Source organism: Scomber scombrus, chromosome 6 (assembly GCF_963691925.1).
Source record: "Scomber scombrus chromosome 6, fScoSco1.1, whole genome shotgun sequence".
NCBI lineage: Eukaryota > Metazoa > Chordata > Actinopteri > Scombriformes > Scombridae > Scomber > Scomber scombrus.
This window is the reverse complement of record NC_084975.1, coordinates 4,171,309-4,188,780: the sequence shown is the minus strand read 5'-3', so window position 1 is coordinate 4,188,780 and position 17,472 is coordinate 4,171,309. Positions and strand designations below refer to the sequence as shown.

Below are 17,472 nucleotides of genomic sequence, written 5' to 3'. Positions count from 1 at the left end.
TAGGATGTCAAATCAGGAATACAAAATAATTACTTTAAATGTCAATGGTCTACAAAATCCTATTAAAAGGAGCAAGTTGATTACTAAAATGAAAAGAGAAAAACAACAGATTATTTTTTGGCAGGAGACTCACCTTAGTGATAAAGAGCATGAAAAGTTTAAACAGTTGGGTTTTAAGAATGCATATTACTCATCTTATAAACATGGTCAAAAGAGAGGAGTCATAATATTAATCTCAAACAAAGTTGTTTTCCAGATCTCTAAACAAATAAGGGATACCGAGGGGAGATTCATTTTAGTGAAGGGTTACATTGATCACAAGCAGGTAACACTGCTGAATGTGTATAGACCCCCTGGTAATGATAAAGTATTTATAAAGAAAATATTTGATTTGATTGCTGAAGAGACTGAAGGGATTTTGGTCTGTGGCGGAGATTGGAATATACAATTACAACCGTCCCTTGACTCCTCTAATGTAACAAAAAGAATTAGAGAGAGAAGTGTGATTCTCTCTTTTTGTAGTCATGTCTGTAATGACTGATAGCTCCACACTCCCTCTGCTGGAGCCCTCTAGTAACTACAACAACACTTTTGCTGATTAACATTATAAACATAAAACATGAGGAAACAGAAATATTCTCAGTGCTGCAAATAAAACAACATTAAAAACACAAGACAAACTATAACCTTAGCATGCTCCTTGAGCATTAATTCTGAATAGAAAAAAAAATTGCCCAAATTACCACAAATATACAGAATATACAATAAATGCAGGGTTAATTAATTATATATATATATATATATATATATATATATATATATATATATATATATATATATATATATATATATATATATATATATATATATATATATATATATATATATATATATTAACATATATATATATTAACATATATATAATAATAATTCACTTTGGAATTATTTTTCATATAGGCTACTGCTTTTTCTTCTAAAAGTGTGTTATGGTGTTACAGTAAATCAGAGGCAAGCAGACCACAAACTTTAATAAATATGTATTTACACAAAAACAGCCAGATTCCTGCAAGCCCCAGGAAGAAGTAGATAAAAGAAGAAGTGCTGTGACAACAAGAGATGATTTGGCTGTGGCATTTTATGATTTCAATAATAATAATAATAATAATAATAATAATAATAATTATTATTATTATTATTATTATTATTATTATTATTATTATTATAATAATTATAATAATACATTACTAAAAGTTACTTGTATTTTTTAAAGGATAGTAGTCTATTTACTGTTGTATGACTTAAAAAAAAACCGTAATGCTGTCACTTGTTGGATTCATCTTCTTTTAACTTTTGACACTCAAAAGTTCATATTTTTTCATGACATTTCAATGACACTGCCCCCTGGTGGGTGATGACAGACACCTCCTGTAGTAGTGAACCTCTACCAGCAGGTGGCAGTAATGCGATACTTGTGGATGCCAGCTGCTGTTAATCGTCAAAGAAGAAGAAAGTTTGTTTACCGCCAGTTCAAAATGGAGCCTAACAGGGAAGATAATTCATCCCTCACAGCTTCGTTACTTTGCTCCATTTTAAGCCTGAACGTGCCTCCGGTGTTGGGTAACCAGATGTTTGAGCTGTACCAGCTGCAGACGGCGCTGCTGAGGCGGCGGAGGATGCGGGAGATGATGGAGAGAGACCGGCGGCGGCGGCAGTATCTGCGGAGGAGGAGAGCCTTCGTGCTGTCCTCCATCGCTGGCATCCTGAGTGTCATCACCACCACAAACAGACCCATCTGGGTGCGCAACCGGAGCACAGGGGAGAACTTCTGGTCCGCTGCGGAGCTGTTTAATGACGAGGAGTGGAAAGCGCAGTTTCGTGTGTCCAGAGCGACCTTTGATTACCTTGTTGAATTGATCGGCTCCACTATTAAACGCAGGAGGACGAACTACAGAGCTCCCATCGAGCCACGCAGGAGACTGGCCATCGCCTTGTGGTGGTACTCCCGCGCCGAGGAGTACCGATCCATCTCCAACATGTTCGGTGTGGGGATAGCGACTGTGTGTATTATTGTGCGTCAGGTCACTTCAGCCATAGTGGACAGGCTTTATAATCGGTTTGTGTCTCTTCCGAGTGGACAGAGGTTGGAGGAAACTTTGAGAGCTTTTCAGCAGCGCTGCTACCCGCGGTGTGCAGGGGCAATAGGTGGCACTCACATCCCCGTCGCTCCTCCGAGAGAAAATCCGGACCATTATATTAACAAGAGAGGCTGGCACTCTGTCGTCCTGCAGGCTGTGGTCGATCATAAGTTCTGGTAAGAAGATTCAACACATCCATATGCAAGGGCAAAGGAGGGAGTGCATTTAATTTCTCTGGGGCCCACATTTAAAGGGTAAGGTGTGTGTGTTAAAACAGCAATCAGGTGTCCATATGAACAGTGAAAGAAGTTTTCTTGGCTGTAATCATATTAAAAGATCTCCTTTTAAATGTGCAGAATTCACACACAGTCCACACAGTCATTTAAAAGTAGATGTGAAGCTTATATTCAGCTTCAGCAGTCTGAGTTAGTCATATCAAGTGGATATCTGACACATTTACAGTCTTTTTAGCATCAAATTCCCTCTGTGTGATTCCCTGTTGAGCTGTGGTGGAAGTATAGTAACAAAAAGACTTTGGCACTTAAAACACTGTAACGTTGAAACATAGAATACTTGATTTGACTCATTCAGACGGCTGAAGCTTCATATTAGCTTCAGATCAACTTTTAAATTTAAAAAAAATACACTGACTAACATTGTAAGTGCATTATGAAGGGATCTTCTAATGGTCAGTATGAACAGGAGGAAGGAAAACGTGTTTTAATGTTAATTTGGGAGACTTCAGCAGTCTGAGTTAGTCATATCAAGTGGATATCTGACACATTTAGTCTTTATAGCATCAAATTCCCATCTTTGTGTTTCCCCACACAGTGTCAGTATGAACAGGAGGAATGATTACAGCAAGAAAAACATGTTTTAATGTTCATTTGGACTCCTGACTGTTGATTTAAGACAAACTTGAAAAAAATGTATTGAAAGATTCTGTAGGCAACTTGTATAAGAATCACTTTTTGTCAAATGTGTTTAAAATTCTCATCATATCCTAACAGATATCTATGATACAAGTAAAAATCAGATCCCTCACAATCCACAGAGTGCTGTTAACTCCAATAAACAACCGGTCCAAATGAAAAGAACCAATCACAGGCAGATGGAGTGATTAATCAATGTCAATCAGCTCCCTGTAGCTCAAGACCACCACTCACCACAACTCCAGGAGAAACTTTCAGTAGACAACAACGGACAAACAACCACCAGTGATAAAGAAACGGCTCATTCCTCTGTTGCCAACAAATATGTTTACTACCAAAAAGGGTAAACAGAGGAAGACTGAAGAGGAAAAAGGAAGTGGATCAAGCAGTAGTGATAAAACTACAGTAAACATTGGAGCTGTGTTTACAAGATGGAAAGAGCTACAAGACTTAAAAGGACTTTAGACCAGTGAGAAGCTAGCCAGAGGTAAATTACTTCTATTCATGTTTTTACTTTACTCAGTATTATTGAAAGTACTCAGTGTAACTACGGTACCTTTACATTAGTCAGGGTAATGTTATAGCTTAGCTTGTCTAATCAATGCAAAACAGAGGCTTCAGTCATGATGTGCCTTAATGTTTTATTCCATGACTTGCTTGAGAAAATTATCGTTAGAATTAAAATGTTTAGAAAAAATGTAATCACAGCATCTTCTTAATGGTTTTTGTATATGGGTCAGTGATAAATAAGGGTTGGCAAGATGAGCAAATACAAAAATATATTTTAAAAATAGTTTTAAAAGCAGCATCAGGTTTATTAAAATGTACAATTTGTATTTTTGTTGGTTTTATGTCATTTGAAATGACATTTGCACCATTTTTTTTAACCAAAAGTAAGACTGAATGCTCCTGAAAATGTCAAATGGTGTAACCAAAAAATAATGATAAATATTACATTTTTTATCCACCTACAGTGTATTTAAGTGGACTTATACTAATAATGACTTCATTTAAAAACACAAAGTACAAGGTACAAAGTTTTTATGGTTACACCACTTAGACATTTTTGCCATAATCCTCCTAATATATTCTCTCAAAATGGGTTAAAAGCAGAAATGCTGGGTCCACAAAAAAAGAAGGTTATTCATACGTTTACCTTTTTAAAAACCTTTAACAAAAAAGTCATTGACCCATATAAAAACTGTTAATGAAAAGTTGAAAAGTTAATATTTGTGATGTTTTTCTTTAGGATGTATGGATTGACCTCTACGGAGACAGTTAGTGGCTCATGAAGCTCTTTCTGAAATTGTCTTCAGCGTTGAAGTACCTGCACTTTAGGTTTGTGTACACCGTTTATTCTTTCTCATCAGACAGTCAATTTGACCCGGGAGGACGACACGAATGTTTCGTGTCGTCCTCCCGGGTCAAATTGACTGTTTTGACTGTTCCTTCCTTCCGTCTGTCCTTCCTTCCTCCCTCCTTCTCTCTTTCTTTCCTCCCCATTACCTTCATTCTTTCCTCTGTCCTTCTTTGCTTCCTTCCTCCCTTCTTTTTTTCCTTTCTCCTTTCCCTCCTTCCTTCCCTCCTTCCTTCCTCCCTCCTTTCCTTCCTTCTTCCTCCCTCCCTCCCTCCTTTCCTTCCTTCTTCCTTCCTCCCTCTTTTCCTTCCTTCTTCCTCCCTTCCATCCTTCCTTCCTCCTTCCCTTCCTTCCTTCTTCCTCCCTTCGTCACTCCTTTCCTTCCTTCCTTCTTCCTCCCTTCCATCCTTCCTTCTTTCCTCCCTTCTTTCATTCTTCCTCCCTTCCTTCCTTCCATCGTCCCTCCTTTCCTTCCTTCTTCCTCCCTTCGTTCCTTCTTTCCTTCCTCCCTCCTTTTCTTCCTTCTTCCTCCCTTCTTTCCTTGACTCGAGGACAACAGGAGGGTTATTGATGATAAAGATTTCTTATTTACCCTTTCCATGTACAAAGCTGCTGTACTTATAATACTGCTTTCTATCCTGAATTTGCAGGTCAGCTGCTGAACGGGAGTCTCTCCATAACCGCATCCTCGTGTATGCCAGCAAACACGTCGCCTTCAGCCCTCCAGTCTGTGGAGCCTGGATCTTGCTGGCTTGCCTAGACCACAATTATCATGTCCACACACCAGCCAAGAGAAGAAGACCTGATGGCTCCACAGAGTCAGTAAAAGTAAAATAATTCAAATTTATTTTAACAATGCAATTATGTGGTGGGTAAATACAGATGGCTTTCTGTCTTTTTCTGGTTGCTGTCTGTACTGGGTTTATAGTTTGTGTATTATTTCAGAGGTAGAAAAAAAAGCCAATTTCATGATACAGAGTGTCATTCTCAAATTTCAGATACCAAAAACTCTACAATAAGAAATCTAGAAAGTTGAGTTTGTATGCAGTTAAAGAAACAAAAGACTATAGTTAGATCGCAGAGCTTCAGAGGTTCATAGTCAGGTTACGGGTGTCTTCAGGGCACGAGATGTCACGAGCATCAACCCGAAGGCAGGATCATCCACATCAGCATGGAGCGCTCTGTGGTGGACCAGCTGCTACTACACAGCAGTTACTGCAAACATAAGGCAGCAAGGGGCAAAGTATGGATTTAAAATGTATCACTGCCTCCACTGCTGTGTAAAAGGCAATTGCAACACTTGAAAAAAAATAAGAAGAAGATTGTTTAGATTTTAAAGGTATAGTCAGTAGTTGTCAGTCACACCATGTTGAGACTTTAACCCTCCTGTTGTCCTCAATCAAGGAAAGAAGGAAGGAAAGATGGAAGGAAAGTTGGAAGGATGGAAAGAAAGAAAGATGGAAGGAAAGTTGGAAGGATGGAAAGAAAGATGGAAGGGAGGAAGGAAATATGGAAGGGAGGAAGAAGGAAGGAAGGAAGGATGGAAGGGAGGAAGGAAGAAGGAAGGAAGGAAGGAAAGATGGAAGGGAGGAAGAAGGAAGGAAAGGAGGAAGGAAGGATGGAAGGGAGGAAGGAAAGATGGAAGGAAAGAAGGAAGGAAGAGAAGACAGATGACAGGAAGGAAGGAAGGAAGGAAGGAAAGATGGAAGGGAGGCAGAAGGAATTAAAGGAGGGAGGAAGGAAGGAAGGAGGGAAGAAGGAAAGAAAGAGAGAAGGAGGGAGGAAGGAAGGAAGGAAGGAAGGAAGGGAAGGAAGGAACAGTCAAAACAGACGGGGTCAATTTGACCCGGGAGGACGACACATGGGTTAAATACCTAGAAGGGCACATTATTGTATATCCAGACTACCCAGGCCACATCTGTTGGGGTCAAATGCTATTTTAAACTATGCATGTTTTTAAGCAAGAGCTGCATGTAAACAGTTAATAAATAATAAGGTAAATAAGTAAGTCCCTTTAATCAGATTTCTTATTCTATTCTTTCCAAAGGTCAGCCTTCACCACGAGGTAGAGGCTTATCAAATGAAGACCATGTGAAGCTTCTACCAATGACTACAGTTCATACTTAATGTTTGTCATTTATTTTTTTTATTCTTTGTACGTATTCTATCTATTCTTAGGAAAAATAAATTCTTTCAACACTTGTAAAGTTATTTGTCTAATCTTCTGCTTCTTAGAGATTGGATGTGGATTTGTTCCTACCTTTTATACAAAATGGTTTTTATATTAGTGTAAATTTGTCAAAACAGGAAATGTTAAGAGTGGTGCAGTTTTTTTTTTTTTACCAAATTCAATTTTAAACAATTTACTGCACTAAAAACTTTGTTGTTTTCTAGTCAATAAAAATCATGTAAATTAAGAAAAATAAATAACATTAAACAAACTATGTAAGATAAATAAAGGTTTGGAGAAATATAGTTATAAAAAACAGACATATATTTGTGTGTGTGTACATATATATACACATCACTACAGTATAATACTTGCAAAACAATCCGCTATTTACATTTAGAAAGTGATCACAGACTCTTTGGTACGAAAGCCCTGAACTGTCCATGAGGATCTGGATATCAACCACCAAACTCAGCAGCTTCTTGGTATAAAGACTCTTTTACCAGGAGTCCCACACTGCCAAGCAACAACCTGTTGTGAGTTCTCCTCTTCATTTGGGAGGTCAGCTGCTGGTTGGGTGTCATTTCAGATCCTCCTGGAAGTTGCAAGACTCCTACCTGCAAGATGTAGGTGGCATTTGAGACAGTGTTGAGATCAGATTATTCTGCCAAGCAATCACATAGCCTCACTTTGCAACAGTGGAGAGATGTCGCTTGTCATGCATTATGCCTGCCATGGAAGAACTGATCAAATTGTACCTTCAGTTGGGTTTAGCAATAAGGAGATACAGGGGACCATTTGATACATTTTAAGGTTTACTTTGAAACAAAAAGATGAGACAGAGCAATTCCAAAGTTATTAGAGATACAAACAATAAGGATCGTTATTTAAAAAGAGAAAAGGAGAGAGGTCAGCATGCCTGGCTATATACTTAGATATAATATAAACCACACCTCCTCTTCCTCTAACTCTCCCTAAAGGTGCACAGTTAATAGAAAAAGCCACATTAATAATAATATCTTAACAAATGTTATGAATATAATATAAATTAATTTTTCTGCATGTTAAGATATCCACATACATTTTAAGTACAAATAATTAAACAATTAACCTTCTACATTACTGCAAATATGAACTATAAATACATCAACTTGTACATTTCTTTTAAATCTGCTGTTTTACATATGAACATAAATTATTACATGCTAATTATCAAACATTAATAAATTGTATTTAGGCTCTTACAGTTGGTAATGTTTGTAAATGTACAAATACTGTAAATCTTTATTGGCTAAATATAAGAAATTCAAGGAATAAAAATCTCCAAACTTCTTGCCTCTCTAACAGTTTCACTGACGTGTACGCCGGCTGGCCTGGAAGTACCAGCAATGCCACAGTGCTGTCCAGCTCCGACCTGTACCTGAAAGCAGAGGACCGCCCTGATGGTTACCTGTTCCCCAGAGAGGTGAGTGTACAGGGTCTTCAAAGGTCCCCCATAATACCATCTCCTGACATGGATACACATTTAAGATATGTATTGGGATAAGCGATATCAAGCTGGAACATTTTCTGTAAATCATAAATGATGATGATAATAATTATATCTTTATAGAAAGCAAAACACAAATCAGCAAAAGAATAAAAGTGCTAAATGAACAACATAAAAAACCACAGGCTGACAATAAAGAAAACAGGGTTAGGGTTACAGACAGTGCAATAAAAGTATATTTTAAGCTTGGATTTAAGAGAAGCCACTGACTCAGCTGCTGTATTTCCAGAGCCTCGGGGCTCTTATTTCAACAGCTTTGTCATCCCTTAGTCTTCAGCCAAGTGTCTGGAATAGAGAAGCTCAAGGATGTCAGAGTGCGAGCAGGGTCATACAGGAATAAAAGGACTGAGATATCATCAGTCAGACCATTTAGTGCCATGAAAGTAATTTAAAAGAACCTTGAAATCAACTTCTAAAACATACTGGAAGTCAGAGTAAAACCAGGGTGATGTTCAAACCTGTTTCCTCAGTTTAAACGGATGAATGGTCCGTGGTTAATTCTGTTAAGGTATGTAAACAATCTGTTACAGTAATCCAGGCGTGATGAGCTAAAAGTATTTAAAATCCTTTCTGTATCTGATAAAAGCATGTTTGTACAAGTTTTTCTAATGTGAATCAAACAAAACACCAATAAATCTTGCAACAGGCTTATTATGTATTCAGATAATTACCCAGTAGATGGCAGTATTCCAGTCAAGTACAAGGATTTCTGTTTTTAAGGTTAGATGATGATAAAATAGTCCCACTGTGGGACTAATACAGAACAAGTGGATAGTAAAAAATAAAGAGTAAGAATAAAGAAAAATAAATAATAAGTAAGTACACAAGCAATACAAATGAAAAATACAGTAAAAATGAAAACAGTTGAGTTCAGGTGAAGGAAATTCAATTGAATTCAGATAAATAACCATATGAAAATGTTTTAGTCTTATCAAACAATTAAAACAATATTTTTCTTCCCTTTTTTTTCTTTTTTTCAGCTACATCCTCACTTAAGACAACCATACATAACATCACATAGAAACACATCTCTAACTATCTACCTATCCAATGGAAACAACAAAAAATGTATTAATAAAATACTCAAAAGTTGTACCAATGAAACAAATATATGTGTATATATATGTAATAAATAATAATAAAATACTCAGTGTTTAAAAAGTGCCAGTGCACTGCTGTATCTAAAAAATATCTAACAGATACAACACCTAAAAATAAAATAAAAAAACCTGTGTACACAGCACACAGTTAAAATAAAACCACAGGCATTACTTTTTAATCTAATCTACTGAATCCAATAGAATTAAAACTCTCTTTGTCTTCTTTTTATTCCCTTTTCCAGAAGTCAATCCTGTCCGACGGAGTGGAGATCCCCGTCCACCTGATCGGCGACATGTCCTTCCCCCTGAAGCCGTGGCTGATGAAGGGATACAGCCAGGAGCACCAGCTGTCTCTCGAGCAGCGCCGCTACACCTACACGCTCACCTCTGCCCACTCAGTGATTGAAACGGCTTTCGTTCAGCTGAAAGGACGCTGGAGGTGCCTGCTGAAAAAGACAGACATCGACGTAACGATGATGCCGAGAGTCGTCGCCGCGTGCTGCGTTCTGCACAACATCTGTGAAAATCTGGACGACTGTTTCCTTCCTGAGTGGAACGCCGAGTTGGCCCCTGCGTCTATTCATTTAATACAACCTGAGATAGACCCATATGATGGAGACGCGTACTGCACTGCTGAAGTCATCAGAGACACATTGACTTATAACCTGGTGACTATACTGGACTACTGAACCCAAAGACTATTCAACCAAAGCTTAAGCCTGCAGCTCAGTAAAGATCCTGATACATACTGTCATTATTCCATTAACACTGATCTCTTAAAGGACGGGTTCACAATTTTTCAAGTCTGTCTAAAAACAACAGTGAGGAGCCCATAATAGCACTGAAATTGATTTTTCTGGCCATAATCTTTTCTCCTATTCATGCTGACAATGTCTGAGGAAACACAAAGAGGGAATTTGATGCTAAAAAGACTGTAAATGTGTCACATATCACTTGATATGACTAACTCAGACTGTTGAAGCTCAATAGAAGCTGATCATCTACTTTTAAATGACTGTGTGGACACACTGTGGATTTTGTCCTCCATCACTTTACATTGAAAGCACATTTAAAGGAGATCTTTTAATAGTCAGTATGAACAGGAGGAATGATTACAGAGAGGAAAACCTCTTTCACTGTTCATGTGGACACCTGACAGACACACTTGAAAAACTGTGAACTTGTCCTTTAACTTGGATGTAGTGTTAACCAGCAAACAGTGGATGTGAAAAGAGTTGAAGAGTGAAGTGTGAGGAGGTATTTAACCCCCCCCCCCCCCAGTTCAAGCAGTAAAAGTATTTTTTCATTTTTCTCACAGGATTCACGGTTTTCACTCCTGGTTGAATTATCAAACAAAAGAAGGACAACTATGTTAGAAATTATCTGTCAACAAGCCTGTGGACGTGAAAACTGGAGGGAAGAAGTCAACTACAACTCCCAAGGTGCATTTCAGCAAGAAACATCCAATAACAGAGCTTAAAATTCAGGATCAATTTTAGATGAATTCAGTAACCATGGTGATGTGTTTTCTTTGCAAATTCTACAAAGAAGCATTTTGAATTCACACCTGACTGGCTTCGTCTCCATAGTAACAGCAGCTAAGGCTCATGGGTATTGTAGTATTTAGAGCCTTCAACCAAACTGACAGAAAAAGCCTGATTACTCAGAAACTAATATTTGTGAATTTAAATAATTCAAATTGACATCCTGAACAGAAATATATATGATGGTTACATTAACCAGGAGAGTTTCTGTGTTCAGTAACTTTAAGGAGGTTGATTTAAGAAATATTTGAAATGGGAATACAGAATGTGGAAAAACATTTCAGGAACCAGCAGATCCTCACACTTCACTTTTTAAATTTTGTAATAAAGAGCTTTAATTAGAGTATCATGGAAAATAAAATCACTTTGAGCTGTATTTCTTGTATGAAAGGTGCTATACGAATAAAGTTATTATTATTATTGTTATTTCTGTGGTGAAACTGCACTTTTTGACTGAGATGATCTGAAATTAATCACTGATATTTCCATCATCAGTTAATCTGCTGATGATTTAAATTCATTGTTAAACATTGTACTAGACCAACTAATAATAGTACTTAGTAGTTGTTCCAGTCCCAGTCAAGATATGAAAATGTCTTATTTTGAAACAAGACTATTAGATTTAAGATTATTAATATTGATATTTTTACTTAAAGGATAGGTTCACAGTTTTGGGTTGTTTTTTTAAAAGCAGCAGTCAGATGTCCATATGAGCAGTGAAAGAGGGTTTCCTCTCTGTAATCATTCCTCCTGTTCATACTGACTATTAAAAGATCTCCATCAAATGTGATTTCAATGTAAAGTGATGGAGGACAAAATCCACAGTGTGTCCACACTTTAAAAAAGTAGATGATCAGCTTCTATTGAGCTTCATCAGTGTGAGTTAGTCATATCAAGTGGATATCTGACACATTTACAGTCTTTTTAGCATCAGATTCCCTCTTAGTGTTTCCCTGTTGAGCTGTGGTGTAACCATAGTAACAAAAAGACTTTGGTACTAAAAACACTGTAACGTTGAAACATAGAAGATGAAGATTTGACTCATTTAGACGACTGAAGCTTCTTATTAGCTTCAGATCAACTTTTAAATACATCATTGCACAGAAGGAGGACTGTGGGTTTATTCCTCCATCACTTCCATTATAAGTGCATTATGAAGGGATCTTCTAATGATCAGTATGAACAGGAGGAATCATTACAGCAAGAAAAACAGGTTTTAATGTTAATTTAGGCTCCTGACTGTTGTTTTAAGACCCAATTTAATAAAGCGTGAACCCATTCTTTAAGTAAAACATCTCAACACGTCTTCCACAGCTGGAAATAAGTAGTTTTTAAAATGCATTGGCTGTGTTGCTTCTGGGTTTCATAAAAATCCAGGGCGGAAAAACTGACTTTAAACCTTACGTTATATTTCAGAAAGCTGCACTAAAGACGATATGTTATCCTGATTAAATCTTCTCCTGGCAGCTGTCCTGATAAACGACCGTAACAGCCTAAAACAAAAACAACCGGAAGTAGTAGTATTTGTTTGGACTGACGGTCGACCCACCCATTCATGCTCAACTACGCAGGTTTAGTGGGCTGGGTGTAAGATACGCCGTTTCTGCTATTCTCCATTATAAGACACGCCCATAAGTGACGTAACACGCTATCGCTCGCGGCTGTCCGTACGTCTGGAGCGTAAGCGGGCCACGCAGCGTAGTAGCTGTCAGTCAAAGGACATTTAAATGGCCACACTCTACAGAGCCGTACAGCGCGGATAATAACACCCGTTCAGATCATATTTAGGCTGCTAGCAAGGTAAACAGAGTACATTTGGGTTGTCGGCGTTGCTCTCTTTCATCTGAAGCTGCTTAAGTTTGTTCAAGAGAAAGAAAGAGAAAGAGAAGGGGAGAGAGGAAAAAAAAGAAAGAGGAAAAAAAATGAGCGACGAGGACGACTTTTTGCAGAAAGCCCGAGCCGGGTTTGAAGAGCTCTGTCGTGGGTTGAATATGGACGAAGAGGCGAGCAATGAAGCATGGAAAACCTACGAAAATATCAGCAGGAATTTTACACTAGAGGTAAAAAAAACTAAACATTATTTTAATTTGCCGTCGGTCCTACATTTGCTGCAGCAAGGTGACAGTGCAGCAGCAGCTATAGGTTAATCCACTAACTCATTAACACAATGTTAACCTTACTACACTCTCTATTGCTTTATTATAATAGCAGAATAAGTAATAGTTATATGCAATTTATCGGAATGACATGTTAAACCAATAAAAAAAAAAGAAGTCTAGTATTAATATTCATGTGATAGGAGTATAAATGTGATGTAAGACATTTCAACAAAACAGGTTATGCAATGTTAAACTAAAGATCCTGCTAATTTAAATATTGCAAATATTTATAATGTTATGACATTACATGGTAATACTGTGTGGATAAGCAGGAAGCCACTAGAGGGGAGGATTTCCAGCATGGCAAAGTGTAACACAATACACCAGACTGACTGATGATTAATGACTCGTATCTGCTCATTTAATAAGTTTAAAGTTTAAAGGTGCATGTAGTTTATTTGAGTATTTCTATTTGATGTTATTTAATACTTCCACTCCACTATATTTCAGGGAGGGAGGGAAATATGTTATACTTTCTACTCCATTACTTCTCTTCAGCCACTGTAATGATGAGGACAATAATCTAGTTAAATTCAGTTTAAATCCTGTTTTAGTAGGTAAAATTATACATATTGTTAAAGGATTTAGAGATTAAGAGAAACTTTAATGCTTTGATTGATGACAAATTTATCTTATCTTTCCAGAAAAGTTAATTTAAACTTCACTGTACATTTACTTAACCCTTAAACAGTCAGGAGTGGAAATTGAGATGTAAAAAAACATAATTTGATGTTATCAGTTATCTTAAATGTAAAACATTTCCACAAATATTTTTAATATATTTTGGATTTTATGAGTTGTATCTCAACCTGAATATGTTGCCCTTATTAAGGTATAAAAATGGTCATAACAGTAAAAACGTGTTCTTGCTTTCCCTGGTCATTAATATCACACATACTAGTATCTAAACTGATTTAGTATAGACCTACCACAAACTTCAATTTCTACGAAATTCAGGGCACATACAGTTGAACAACCACCTTAACTAATCATGCTCCTAACAGGTTGTTAAAGAGTCCAACCTTTTTGTCTTTTGACGTCTTACAAAAAGCAGTGTGTAGTCGGCTCACATTTCAGATGTCTATGAGTTGTTAACAGCTCCACCAAATAGTGATTTTTCTCTCTAAACTTCTCACATGCTTTCATTTTCAAAGAGTTTTCTTCTTTCTTCTCCCATTAATCATCTCACCACCCCTCACATTTATCTGCTGACCCTTTGGAGGGGCCCCACCCCTAGGTTGGGAACCACTGGACTAAACTAGCTAACTGTATATAAAGTAGTGTAAACTAGCTCCACCTCCAGCAGCTACAACAGTAACATGCTGCTCTAACACTGATGCTTCACTATTAATAATCTAATGATGTCATAATAATAATATATCAGTCAGAGGACCAAACCACTACTTTACTGTAATACTGCATACTACATCACTCATAATACTGCAGTACTTTTACTGTAATACTGCATACTACATCACTCATAATACTGCAGTACTTTTACTGTAATACTGCATACTACATCGCTCATAATACTGCAGTACTTTTACTGTAATACTGCATACTACATCACTCATAATACTGCAGTACTTTACTGTAATACTGCATACTACATCACTCATAATACTGCAGTACTTTTACTGTAATACTGCATACTACATCACTCATAATACTGCAGTACTTTTACTGTAATACTGCATACTACATTTTGCTGCCATTACTTCTGTTTAAGTAGGATTTTTCATGCAGGACTTTTACTTGTAATGGAGTACTTTTAAATTGCTATATTGGTACTTTAACTAGTAGCAGTATCACAGTGTAAGTAATTAAATCAAACTTTGACTTTATGCAAAATGACCTGTTTTAGAAACATTTAAACTAAATTTTTAATTATAATTATTAATATATTAATGTGTAAATCACTTTATATTAATGTTGCAGCTGTTATAAGTTGGGTTAACTTATTACTTTTGAGGCTTTAAATTAAACCTGTAATAATACATCATTCTTTATTTGCTGGTCATATTTTTGTATTATTAACTAGCATCTCTAGCTGTCACATTAATGTAGTCGAGTAATACGTGCAATAATTCACTCTGAAATGTGTATAAGAGGGAGAAGATTAACCTCATCTGACCTACTCATACTCCTCTCTTTTATCTCCTCCTACTCTGGTTCTTTTGATCTCTTCCTCTCCTCCTATCTGTCTTCTTTCTCTCCCTCCACCACTTACCCCATGTCCTCCTTCTCCCCCTCCTCTCTTTTTTGTGACTCCCCTCTCCCCCTCCGTGTGCAGGGCAGCGAGCTGCACTGGCTGGCCTGTGCGCTCTACGTGGCCTGCAGGTCCTCGGTGCCGACGGTGGGGAAAGGAACCGTGGAGGGGAACTACGTCTCTCTGACCAGAATCCTACGCTGCTCCGAAATGAGGTAGGACTACGATGCACCTGTGCTCTCCGCTGTAGGTCCGTCTGCACCACTGTAATCATATGTGACCAAAATATATACAAATATATTACTCTGAAGAATGAAGAGGTTTGTCACTAAATATAAAAGATGGCTATTACTGACGAAAACAACATAGAGAGGTTGCTAGATGTGACACTATTAAGGTACATACAAAAAGCAAATAATTATTGTCTGTATTGATTAATCTGCAATCTCATTTTGTCAATAAAATATCAGAAAAAAACTTCAATATACCAGTTTCAGTACCAGCAAAAATATAACATAAAAATATAAAACTAATACAAAAAAGAACAAATAAATTACAAAATATAATATAAAACTTCAATATACCAGTTCCAGTAGCAGTAGTAACCTAAAAAATAGAAAAAATGTATAAAAAATAAAAAAGTTAAATATACCAGTTCCAGTACTAGTAAAAAATATAAAATATATATTGAAAAACATATTTAATATAAAAAATATAGAAAATTAATAGAAAATATCAAAAATATTATAACAAATATTTTTAAAAGTTAAATATACCTGTTCCAGTACCAGTAAAAGTTCAGTATATAATAATTAAAAGGTCTTAGAGCAACAGTCTAAAACCCAAACATATTCACTTTAATTACTTTCATATGTGACACAGATAAAGCTTTAAATCTTCACATTTCAGACGCTGCAACCAGCTAATTTTTGGCATTTTTGCTTAAAAAAATGACGTAAACAACTATTGCGTTATTAAAATAGTTGTGATTAATTTTCTGTCAATCAGTAATCATTTAATTGACTAATCGTTGCAGCAGTACTGCAGATACCCACTCCTGACATACAGTTAGAACTGCAGGGTATAAAAACACAATATCACTGTGTCGTAAAGGGGAAAGAGGAAGAGACAGATCTAAAAGTTTAGCAACACAGACAAGAAACATGAATAAACATGCAAAGCAAAAAAAAACCTGAGGCTGTTGCTTCACACATCCTGCAGCTCTGCAGCACAGAACTACAGCAGTGTATAAATAGGTGTTTCTGTCTGGTATGCGAAAGGTGTCTACACTTCTTTAAAGGTGTTAAGAAGCATCGAAATAGTCCTTAGAATGAACGAAGAAAACAGATTAATCAGTAATGAAATTAATCGTTTAGTATTTTCATATTTAAACTGTTAGACTTTGACTTTAAAGAAGGAAGTGGTCGTAAATCTTAGACGTGTCTCTGCTGTTAAAAGTATATGTTCGAACCTGTAATCTATAAATCAGTGTGTGCAGGTGTTTGAGTCACAGCATGAATGAGATAAGACAGTAATGTTATTCATTATTAGGGGTTTCACACATTAAAAATATAATGGTAAAAGTATCAGTTCTTGAAATGATCCTATTAGTTTAAAAAATAGAGTTAAATTAAATTACTTCACACCATTAAGATTGTATTCACTGAACAGCTTTATCTGTACGTTGCAGTTTTGTTGTGTTTTGCATGAGAAATAAAATCAAAAACAACAATTAAACACTTTAAATGCTGTTAAAAGTTTAAGACAGTTGACTGTCACTTTAACCCTCCTGTTGTCCTCGAGTCAAGGAAGGAAGGAAGGAAGGAAGGAAGAAGGAAGGAAAAGAGGAGGAGGAAGGAAGGAAGAAAGGGAGGAAGAAGGAAGGAAAAGAGGGAGGAAGGAAGGAAGAAAGGGAGGAAGAAGGAAGGAAAAGAGGGTGGAAGGAAGGGAGGAAGAAGGAAGGAAAGGAGGGAGGAAGAAGGAAGGAAAAGAGGGAGGAAGGAAGGGAGGAAGAAGGAAGGAAGGGAGGGAGGAAGAAGGAAAGGAGGAAGGAAGAAAGGAGGGAGGAAAGGAAAGAAGGAAGGGAGGAAGGAAAGGAAGGAAGGACGGAGGAAAGAAGGAAGGAATGAAGGTAGGAGGGAGGGAGAAAGAAAAGGACAGAGTCAAGGAAGGAAGGAAGGAAGGAAGGAAGGAAGAAGGAAGGAAAAGAGGGAGGAAGGAAGGGAGGAAGAAGGAAGGAAAGGAGGGAGGAAGAAGGAAGGAAAGGAGGGAGGAAGAAGGAAGGAAAAGAGGGAGGAAGGAAGGGAGGAAGAAGGAA

The 17,472-nt window shown here is 37.0% G+C and overlaps 2 protein-coding genes across 3 annotated transcripts in view; both read left to right on the top strand.

Annotated features, from left to right (window-relative positions):
* The first annotated feature begins 1,560 nt into the window (after positions 1–1,560).
* On the top strand, positions 1,561–3,546 carry LOC133981672 (uncharacterized). 2 transcript variants are annotated; one of them, XM_062420486.1, is made up of 2 exons: positions 1,561–2,311; positions 3,190–3,546. In XM_062420486.1, coding segments are annotated over exons 1-2 (687 nt in total). In that variant the 5' UTR covers positions 1,561–1,625; the 3' UTR covers positions 3,191–3,546. The 2 variants fall into 2 exon arrangements, with proteins under 2 accessions (XP_062276470.1, XP_062276471.1); XM_062420487.1 differs by having other exon boundaries at positions 3,146–3,546.
* Positions 3,547–12,679: 9,133 nt separating this feature from the next.
* rbl2 (retinoblastoma-like 2 (p130)) overlaps positions 12,680–17,472 on the top strand; it is a 30,368-nt gene continuing 25,575 nt past the window's right edge. The window contains exons 1-2 of the mRNA XM_062420440.1: positions 12,680–12,847; positions 15,240–15,370. Of these exons, the coding sequence (XP_062276424.1) occupies positions 12,710–12,847; positions 15,240–15,370 (269 nt within the window). The 5' untranslated portion in view covers positions 12,680–12,709. The remainder of the gene's footprint in view (positions 12,848–15,239; positions 15,371–17,472) is intronic.